The sequence below is a fragment of the Dufourea novaeangliae genome, unplaced genomic scaffold (genome assembly GCF_001272555.1).
Source record: "Dufourea novaeangliae isolate 0120121106 unplaced genomic scaffold, ASM127255v1 scaffold296, whole genome shotgun sequence".
Taxonomy (NCBI): domain Eukaryota; kingdom Metazoa; phylum Arthropoda; class Insecta; order Hymenoptera; family Halictidae; genus Dufourea; species Dufourea novaeangliae.
Genome location: NW_015374174.1, coordinates 474,797 through 485,561, shown reverse-complemented (window position 1 = coordinate 485,561; position 10,765 = coordinate 474,797). Strand labels below are relative to the sequence as shown.

Sequence of the window (10,765 nt, the reverse complement as noted above, 5' to 3'; positions counted from 1 at the left end):
GCAGGAATTGCCAGAGTTGAACCTGTCCGCCGCCCCCGACCGCCCCGGAACCGCCGGCTCCAGCTGTCGATCCAATCAGCGAGCAGGTCCGTTGGAGGAGGCTGAACCTCTCTGCGAACAGCAAAGCGGAAAACACGCATGCACCGACCCGACCCCGTGCGCGACACGTCCTCGAGGTCGATTCGATTCACAAGGAGCGATGGTCGCGGCTAGGAACAGGGACCGAACGCGAGGGCTCGTTCAACGAACACTGGAAGACGTGTACAGGTAGAGCTTCATTTGAGCTGGTTTTGGTTTATTGAAAGTGGTGTAAATCCAACTTTTGCAGAGAATGAGTTGAAGGTGGTTTTAGCTACCGGAGCTCAGGTCGATTTATAATTTTTAACACGACATGAAAAGAAAAAAACTTATCCGGTGTCTATGAAAGAAATGTTGATATATTAATTCTATAATAAGAAGAAATCGTACAAGAAAATGATCGTTTTGAAAAGGATAACATTTTCTTTATATGTGTACATATTTTTCTCCAAAAAAATCTGAGTGCGTGAAAAGCAAAAAGGTTTAGGAAACGATTCAGTGAATGACATATTATTGAATACCGTTGTAAAGGATCGCAGCTGCCGAAGGGTGTGCCTGCTGAAGATGCAGCGGATGCGTTTGAATCCTCCACATTACGTGACGGACGATTTCGTAAGCTTATTCTTTCACCGTATGGCCAACGGTGGTTGACAGACTCATTGTCAGTCTCTTTATGATCATTGTACACGTGTACGGTATCATAATTGACAGTAATATTTATTTCACACCCGAATCTTTGCAGTTTCGAATGGTATCAGTTATCATTTTTTAACTACACAGTGTATTATTCTTCAAAAGAACAGAACCCTTATTAATTAAAGTAATTTACCATACATTATTAATCGAGTAGTCATTACAAAAAGAATCAATTTTCAAAAACAAGATTAGATACCAAATAGAGGTTTCTTCAAATTAAAGTAAAGTACTAATTATTTTTATGTAATGTTTGTCAGAAATTTAAGCCTTTGTAAGAACGAGTCTGTGACCTTGATTCTTAAACAAATAAAATTCAGCCTTCTAGATTTCAAACAGATACAATAAGTTCTCTGTTCAATATAAATACCCTAAATCTTAATTCAAATTAAGATTGTCCAACCTAACCTAACACATATTTTCGTGATTAGATACAAAAAACCGCACTGTAGCAGTTTCAATGTTCTGTTTAATTATATAGAAAAAATTGCTTACGTTATACACAGTTATTATTAAAACCAAATTGAACATTCACACTGGAAATAGTGTTCGTTATTTAAATACTCAAACACAGCTGGAATATTATCTGCTCGATCTTGCATAGATCTCCGATCGAACACAGGGTGCAAATATGATCACGGTAAACAAAACGAAAAATCCACATCACATAATAAACATTTCGTATACGCACAAAGGTAGACACAAGCTTTGATCACAAGTCCCGATAAAACGTGGATACGCTCTGAATAAAACGTACTGGTCGGTGGACAGAGAGTAACTGAGCGACCTTTGCCCCCGGTGATTTTAGCCCTTATCGCCCCCTCCCTCCTCCTCCTTACCACACTCCAACCCCCCCGTGGACGGAATACCTTTACACCTCAATACGGTATGCGACTGTACCTCCTGCTTCACCCACTCCCATTGCCACGAGGGCCAATGCCAGCTTACGCAAGTCAGCCATCAAGTTTATTCAATTTTTAGGGTGCTCCCACTTTCGTTCTTTTTGTCCGTTTTCGTAGCCTTGAAGCAGCTTGTATACATATACGGTGCCCCCTAATACAATATTTTATGAAGAATCTCAATTTTTAGCTGTTCTCTTTAATAATTTTTAAGTAATTTTAACTGTGTCATGTTAATTTGTTTTCACACGTCTAGTTATGTCCTTATGGTAACATTAAAATTTTCAGAACCCTATACCCCAGTGAACTTCGATTCCAAGCTGTCTGCAAATTGTATATGCAAAAAGGCGATACGAAAAAATCTTACTTAACAATGCTTCCTCCTTTTTCTATCTTTTCTTCTGGCAGTCCTGACTTAACAACTGGTTCCATTGTGCAAAAAATTCCCTCAAAACAAAACCTACAGAAAATAACACTCCAGACTAGAATAAACCCCCTTAAGCAGCCGGCAGCGTTGATCCACGGTAAAGTGTGCGCACGGTGTGGATGCATCGCACGGCGCGTCCTCGTGAGCTCCTCCTCCGCGCTCGGCAAGAAAGCGGCAACGGCACGGGAAAGTTCGGCACCGGTTGACGCGTAAAATTATCCCGTATACGGCGGAGATTCGGGGAGGGGGACGTTTCGCGCTCATCAAGAAAACAATATAGCCGCGCCCCGTGGCGAGCTTACCACCCCCGGCCCGTTAGAGTTCCCCCTCCTCGCCCCCCACACCCGCCCCCACGCTTCCCCCCGCCCCTCGCCACGCCGGCGGGTGGTTAGGGGGAGGGGCGGGGAGCCGGTTGCTGGCGCGGCCGTAACCCCTGATGCCACCACCTCTCCGCCCCCTAAACACTCGATGGTTTATTCATGAGGGCTCTCTCACCGCGATAACACTGATTCGTTTAATAAACGGCCGCCTGCCGCTTGCCGCCACGCGGAGTGTGCCCCCAAGAGCACCTACAACGTTATTCAAACGGACAATATATCTCCGAGGCTTACGCTGCCAAGACTACCGTTCCTCCGTTGCCTTTCGCCGCGACGAAAAGGCGGATCTCGCTCTTTTCCTCTTCACGCGAACGGAGACACAGGCATCCGGGAGGAATAACTTTTGCCCCCGCGCCTCTCGCCCCTCGACGACGAAACTTCGTGGTCACATTGTTCCGAGGACCTACCGTTAACCTTCCCGCGGCCTTTCTGTCCCCCGTTTTTATATTTAATATTTTCTTTTTTTTTTGTGTTCGTGATAGAGGTGTCGCCTTTGGGTATTACGCAGAGCTGGAAAGAATGTCCGGCGGAGGGAACGCGAAAGCAATTGCGGGTTCGATTATAAGTTTGCGTTAACATCCACCGTCTACTATTTGGGTTGTGGTAGTAATATTGTTGAAAAGTTTTGTAAGTGGTGTCAAAAACACGCGTAACCTTTGTAAGGTTAGTATTCTTGAGATGGAAGTGCAAGTGACTTTTTTATCTACTATCTTCCAAAGGATTGATTTTAGGATACATACTCATCTTGATTAAATATTTTTTACTCCTCTTGATGAATACTGTGAACCTCTGAAGTATTGGACCCCTTTTTTTCAACATCCTGTACTTAGTTCAACGTTATTCGGCGTTTGATATTTTGTAATTAATTCCCGTTAGACGAAATAACGCAAAGACCGTATCCACTGGAAGTGTACAAACGATCAACATCCCTCTTTCGTGAAATCAATCGTCAAGCGGGGGGTAAATACGAACGAAGGAAGGGGACATGAGACTATTATCGTTCGGGACATTTATTTTTCTGCCGGACCGTTCTTATCTCTAATAGATCGCGCCATCGTTAAAGCCTTAGATAAGGTCTGAGTAGCCGCGCGAGTGGACCAAAAGCAGCCCTTGGGAACGGTTAGCCTCTTCCGGTCATTTTCAATCCGAACCTAGACCCCTATTAACCTCTTCTAAGCCCCACCCTGGACCGTGTGTCATTTGGATTTACTGCGGGAATCACACTGGTAATGCTTACGTTGACATTTTGGTGAAGTGAAATATAAATGATTCCATTATTATACATATACAGGGTGTCTGTGTTAACTGAATCCGGTGAGGAATATCTCGTGAGGAACTTAACGTATCGAGAAAATTTTGTTATATAAGAAACGGTAACAACAAGTACATAATTTTTGTAAGAACATTTTTTTTTATACTTTCAGTTCCTTAGGAAATATTTCGTTTGGTCTGGTTAAAACAGACACCTTGTAGAGTGTGTATAAGAAAAAGGATATCATCAGATAAAATGAAGTAAATACAATTGTATCAACATGTGGCCGAAAATTCATATTTAATGAGGTACAACATAAAACTAGTGACGTGGCACTTGTCTCTTCGACGAACTAGACTTTGAGCAGGACAAGATGGCAGCCATCTTGACAAAAGCATAAACACTGATACTGAAAATATGAATTTTCCACGCTGTTGGTTTCACAATTTTTTACACTATTCTACCTTTTCTACCATCTTGGACCGAGATGCCCTACTATATTGTAGAATATAGTTGACTTTTAACTAGAAAATGACAAATATCAACAAAAAAACAGACGAAGGAAAATATAATTTTCAGTTTAAACAGTTGAAACTATTTTACACCACGATTTAACACAAATCGATCAGGTTTTAATAAATTCAACTCGATCAAGTTTAAGAAGAATATATTTCTCCTTTATTTATTGCTGCGGTCGATGATTGACTTTAGTTGGACGAACGATCTATGATCAAATCGCTGAATCTTTCCGCCATGGCAATCAAAACGGAATTCGGATTACCGGAAATGGGCGAGGGTAACACACTGGCGTCCATTATTCGGAGTCCACTAACGCCCTTCACACTGCAATGAAAATATTATTAACCAGCTATTAATAAATGTAATTTCCGTCTTTTCAACGACTTCTTGGCATACTTTTTACCAACCGATCGATCATAGTCTTTAAACATTCGCTGTCGATATTTAATATTCACAGAGTTCCCGATATTTGTGATTAAAATCAAACATTTTAAATAGCCTGTACAGCATTTACACCTTTGTTGTATTTATAAAGTATACAATGCCTCATGCGCATTTTATCAGCGTTCATTCTTGGAACCAAAAGTATCAACCACTCGCCCTAAATTCTAAAAACTGACCATCGTACTATACCGATGCGCGTGAAAAAATACAATTTGGCTAAAGTGGTGTAAATAAAAGACAAACGTGCAAAACTTCGCATTCTATAAAAAATTTTATAGAATGTTTATATTGTACCGTAATTCTTCATCGACAACTGCATTCTCGTCGTCTCCCATTCTGCAGGAGCCGCACGCATGATAACTAGTTAGCCCTCCGACTCTCATCACGCACTCAGAGTACTCGATTTCACGATAATCCTGCGGCAGGTGTCGACATTCCTCTAAATCTGGATGATGAACCTTCGCGCCGTACTCCCGGAACTTCTTCGATTCCAGGGTTTGTATTGCGAAATTTATGGCTGTGAAATAGGTACGCGTTTCACTCAGAAAACGGTAAAAATATCGTTATGAGTATTAACCCTTAAATAAGAGTTGGGAAAATTGTATTCGTATAATACATAGTGAGAAGTAGCAGTATCTAAGGGAGTCATCCTGAACGTTTAATGAGATTAGAGGGCGTGTCTGTCCACGAATAGACTCTCACAAAAAAAAGAGCAAGACCAAAGTGGTCATTGGCCAACAATCGAAGATTCAGAAATGTCTAAATTATATACCCACATGCAATTGGTTTTATGCATATAAATACGAAAAGTATGGAATTGCATTATATATGAACAGAAATAATAATTGTTTCAGAAATTTTCACGAAAATTAGCTTGCGATTTACTTATACCCTCTATATATGTTATAGTTATTTTGCAACAAATGCTTTTTTCAAATAAAATAATATACAAAGAAAGAAGGATTTTTTTTATAAATCAACGATTTATAAATGTTTTATTAATCACTTGGAATAGAGTTTCTCACACGTGATAGCTACTTATCTGGCTAAAAGTGAATTACACGTGTCCCACTCGTGGTCTGACCTTTTCGCTTTGATAACGGTTTCACGTACATACTTCTTGTGATTATCAGCTGCCATTGAACTTTAGGATTATTTTACTTGTAACTATCCCATCTTAGAATAATATCGCGCCAAATAAATGATTTTGAAGGTACATAATATATCGTGTAGCGATATATTATTCTACCCATTATGAAACGACTAAGATCTTCAGTGATTCAAGAAATCGAGAATGACAATGGCGCTGTGTTTCCTTGTATGTCTCTGCTTAATTTAAAGATTTTCTTTGGTTAATTACTGAAAAATTCAATCGACGCTAATGGTCTGCGACGTAGTCGATTAAATTCCAACCCAAGTGGTTAAAGCCTTGGGGGGGGGGGGAGAGTTTTTTTACCATCGTGTGTGCACGCGACGTCGTCGTAGTGTTGCAGGTAGGCAGGATCGATTCTTGGCTGGTGACGAATATTCCTGGATCTTAATGAAATGCTACCACGACTTTTCGGTTGCAAACAGTACGTCAAGTACAGGAAACCCTCTTGCGAGTTGTTGTTGTAGGACGGATAGAGTGACCTGTATGGCTGCAGATTTATTTACGTTTTATGTTTTACTTGAAGATTACTAAATTCAAGAAATCCAATTTTCTTCATTTTTGAAACGAATGAAATTTTAGTAATTCATATCAGATTCGTAAATAATGAGTAGACAGCACAGTGTTTTGCGGAATCGTAATAAACGATTTTTAGCCCAAATATGCTCGCTATCTTACTATAAAGATATCTAATAGGTGCTTGTATTGTTTTTCGAGGTGCACAGTTGAATGATTGGTGGCAACATTTACTAAAAATAACTAAAAAGCTCGCTAAAAAGTGAGATAGTTCCTCATAAAATATTGTAAAGAATATTAAGTACAATAACATCATGAGAAAAAATATACCGTTACGGACCTAGTTCCTGATCGGTATATTATATGTATAGATACCATAATAGGGTTAATACACTTCAATGCATTTGATCAAATTCGAGCCAAAGTTAATAGAATTTTCTTATCTCTGATTACTACACAACAATGTTCACCTCAGTCTTATAGTTGGACATCGATTTCAATATTCTCTCTTCGGTGGAACCCATTCCAAAAAGCATTACACCGCTGTTATTCGTGCGACCGATTCCCATTAGCCCGTTGGTCGCATACCATCCTTAATTTAACAAGAAAATCGTTAAAAATAACCCAAGAGATAAAGAACAACCTAGATATTAAGCAACTTTTTACTCGCCTCTTCCGAAAACGAAATAGTTCACCACTTCGGGAAGCGTTTGTAGCTTGAACAGAGTTATGCTGATCTGAGCCTCGAGATTCACGTAGACCGGTAGCAAAAGATGATCGAAGAAATTCTTCCCTACCGCCGGAAGATTTCTTATTACCGGTATCTGAAGGTTATTTCTCGCGTTCAGGAAAAAATTCATCAAAAACACTTGCTTTCGAGAAGAAAAAAAATTCATCGACGCGTTACTTGAAATTTGTCGAGATCCTTCGCTTGTCCGATTCCTGAGAGCAAGAGCAATTGAGGCGTATTGATGGCGCCAGCGCAAAGAATCACTTCTTTCTTAGCACCAATTCTACCCACCGATCCGTCTTTGTAAATCACCTTAACGCCGTTCGTTTTCGTCCCGTCCTTGAAAAGTATCTGGAAATTTTCATAATTCGAATATCTCAATTATTTTGTATATGTTAATATCTCAATAAAATATATTCTAAAAATTACATGAATTAACATAAGGACGCATTAATGTACGGGTGACTAAATACACGTGTATTTAAGTGTACGTGAAATAGTAAAAATATGTTCAGAATAAAATGTTGAAAATAAAAAATCATACTTTCGAGACCAACGTGTTCGTCAAGATGTGCAGTTTCCTTCTGTTCCATGCGTGCTGCAAGTACGCGTGAAACGTGGTCCACCGTGAACCACGTCTGGCCGTGTACATCCCTTTCTGCAGGGTCACGTGACCGACGTTCAACGATTCCTTGGACATAAGGAAAGCTTCGGTCAGGAACTCCTCTTCCGGGCTGGACATTACGTTCATGATGTCGGTCACCTTCTTGAAATACGGAAGTAAATCGGTGTGGGACCAACCCCTGGGCCATCTCTCGTAATCCTCCGGTCTACCGTACGAGTGGACCAAATGATTCATCTGGCCGCTACCGCCCAATCCCTTGCCCCTCGGTACTTTTTGTATCTGCAGAAATTTACAACACAAATCACGTTTCGATACATAGCAAACCGCTGGCTGGACATTTAAGGAACTGGGGATATCGATTTGAGAAGATACCGAAGATATAAACGTATAAAGTGATGCCCGTAAATTCACAGTTCGCGTTCGAAGGTCGAACAAAGTTTGCATACTGTGATACTTAAACGTGGAATGATTGTCAGAGGTATTCACCTATTTAGTCGATATATTATTTATGAACACTTTTTGTACATTTACTTTATATCGACAAGGTAAATACAGTGGGTGATTAAATTATTATTTGATTTGATTGATTCCATTTTTTGTGTATTTTTAATGGACAATTGTCAATTAAACCTTTAACGCCCAGAACCTAGAAATATGATTTTCTATATGTGACGTATAATCACACTGCGCGTTAAAGGGTTTAAAATGATCTCGTGTAAAAACACTGATTTTTGATTTTGTTTCTACACGAACACACAATGAACATATTGTTCGTACTATGATTCTAATAATTCGATCATCCACTGTACACGTCGTTTATGATGGAAGATTTACAAAAAAAAAAAATATGGCGGCAGCGAACTAAAATATTGTCTGTTAATTTCACGATCGATATTCTTTTACATGATTCCAAAAGCCTTTCGAGGAGAATTTCTGCGGTTCCGTTGAGTAGCTCCAGTCGAATTCGGTTCCCTGCGTCATGGGTGACAATAGTGGCACAGACGACACCCATCCGAAATATCCGCCCGCCTCGATCAACAACACCGTTCGGTTCGATTCCTCGGAGAGACGCGAGGCCACCACACATCCGGCCGTCCCAGCACCAACTTCGCAAGTGAAACACACATTTCCGAATAATTACCTTTCGTGCTTGGAAAATTTGACTCGGATAAAGGAAGAAGGAGAGGGTCACATAGAGTACGATGCTTTAATTTCTAAGTCAGCATACTTAATTACATGTGTCTGCAACATTTTATGTTATACGTTATTTGCGATTAGCTAATCAGAAAAGTAAGAACATTCCACTGGATAGAATGATTGGAAAATAGCATGCGCTGGAACGTACGCTTTCGAAACAATATATTGGTCACGAACATGTTAATTAAAGGTTATTAAGGGTTCATTTATTGAGAATAATTTCTTAGACACGAATGAGTAATTTTTCAAGTCCAGAATTTCCTACGAGACATAAATTGTTTCATTTGATTATTTATCCAGTCTATTAGAAATGATTGAAATATCAAACTACATAGTAGCTGGTGATACCTAGCATAGCATTAGTACATAATATGCTAAGCGTACTCTAAGTTTGTCTGTCCAGTGTGTACGCAACACGGCAAAATGTCTGTCAGACATTGCATCAGCTAACGATGTTTGGAAATCCGATTTGCCGCATCGTTGCGGGTCATGGCACACGCTCAAATCCGTTTCGATCTGGCCGACAGTCGGCTTAAAGGATTAAACGAAATTCGTCGTCTCGACGTGACGCACAAACTCGCACGGTAATCTTACTGACCGACCGTGTCGGTCTGAACTGTACGCACTTCTTCTACTTACCGATTATGTAATCGTAATGTGTGTGTGGTTGCTCGATCACGCTGGCCGGTTTGTTAAAGTAGCAATGATAAAGCAACGAGAGCAGCAATACAAGGGCCGAGAACAGCATATAATTCCACATCGCGTCGGGAGAGCGGAGCGTCCGCGTTCGGTATCGATAATAGAACGACTGAGGAGAAGTGACACGGTCAGGGTGCACAGTAATTCCAATATTAAATTAGCATTTCCGCTCGAAATCGATAGCCCTTCACAATAAAACGAAGGTCTGTAACAATAGCGATTGGATGGTAATGAGAGGTAATGTATCATTCGGTGAGGTGGACTGACTGATGATAAACATTCTTCGTGTACCGATATGTTTGATTTTGTTATCAATTGAGAATATATTGTTTCGACAATATATAAATATTAAAAGACAATACAGCATTTGGTTGTCGTAATTGTTGGATCGTGAAACAGTTTTCGAAGGAGTGGGAAGGAGGAGGGTGAGGAAGGAGGACAACTGCATTGTATGATGTACTTTTTTCTGATAGTCCTCTAGGGGTTGTTTTTTTGTACCACTTTGAAGATATAAAATAGACCTAACATCCGATGTAATTTTCTGTCACAAACTTCGGGGGTTCTAGAGCCCCCTCACAATTTTAGCACCGACTAGGTATAAAATAGACCTATCATTACAGACAAGATATAAGAATAGACCTAACATGCAATGTAATTTTCTGTCCCATGCTTCGGGGGCGCCAGCAGCCCCTTTACCCCTTACTGTAACAGAAATCGGTATCCTGTGAGAAAAATCGTATTTAACGATATGAAATGAATAATAAATAACGGTCTTAGGAATTTATACTGAAGAGCTAAATCTTTAAAAGGAACATGTCACTTAAACAAATTAGTTAAAAATGATATTTATTTGGGGAATATGAACATCATAAATAAACGAGAGTGGTAGAGCGAGCCACGGTACCGGTGCTCTCCGGCGGTGCCGACGCGTGCCGAAAGGTGCCGGAGATGGCCGGAGCTGTCGAACGGGAGCGAGCGAGAGCTGTAGAGCGAGCCGCGGTATCGGTGCTCTCCGTCGGTGTTGACGCGTGCCGAGGAATTTCGGTGGTCTATGGGAGGGAGGTGTGCGAGCGAGAGAGTACGGTAGAGCGTGCCGAGTATCGGTGCTCTCCGTCGATCCAACGCGCTAGTGAGTTGCGTCACCCAGTTTATTGACTTA

At 40.6% G+C, this 10,765-nt stretch overlaps 2 protein-coding genes across 2 annotated transcripts in view; both read right to left on the bottom strand.

The window, feature by feature from the left end:
- The window catches only part of LOC107192039 (DNA-binding protein D-ETS-6-like), a 2,973-nt gene extending 1,241 nt beyond the window's left edge, over window positions 1–1,732 (bottom strand). The window contains 3 exon segments of the mRNA XM_015581217.1: window position 1; window positions 4–111; window positions 1,672–1,732. The exon segment at window position 1 is cut by the window's left edge and continues 147 nt beyond it. Coding sequence (XP_015436703.1) covers window position 1; window positions 4–111; window positions 1,672–1,732 — 170 coding nt within the window.
- Window positions 1,733–4,420: 2,688 nt separating this feature from the next.
- LOC107192051 (neither inactivation nor afterpotential protein G-like) lies at window positions 4,421–9,667 on the bottom strand. Its single transcript, XM_015581237.1, has 9 exons — window positions 9,547–9,667; window positions 8,614–8,816; window positions 7,630–7,989; window positions 7,263–7,436; window positions 7,026–7,179; window positions 6,826–6,947; window positions 6,146–6,329; window positions 4,984–5,206; window positions 4,421–4,569 (listed from the first exon to the last, which is right to left on the bottom strand). The coding sequence occupies exons 1-9, from the start codon at window positions 9,665–9,667 to the stop codon at window positions 4,434–4,436; spliced, it is 1,677 nt and encodes a 558-aa protein (XP_015436723.1). The 3' UTR covers window positions 4,421–4,433.
- Window positions 9,668–10,765: the final 1,098 nt, after the last annotated feature.

Coding starts and splice junctions, on each gene's coding strand:
- LOC107192051 (XM_015581237.1), bottom strand. CDS start 9,667: ATGTGGAATTATATGCTGTTCTCGGCCCTTGTATTGCTGCTCTCGTTG. Junction 6,330..6,825: donor TGTCCAACTATAAGACTGAG/GTGAACATTGTT, acceptor ATAAATCTGCAG/CCATACAGGTCACTCTATCC. Junction 5,207..6,145: donor CGTCGCGTGCACACACGATG/GTAAAAAAACTC, acceptor CCTATTTCACAG/CCATAAATTTCGCAATACAA.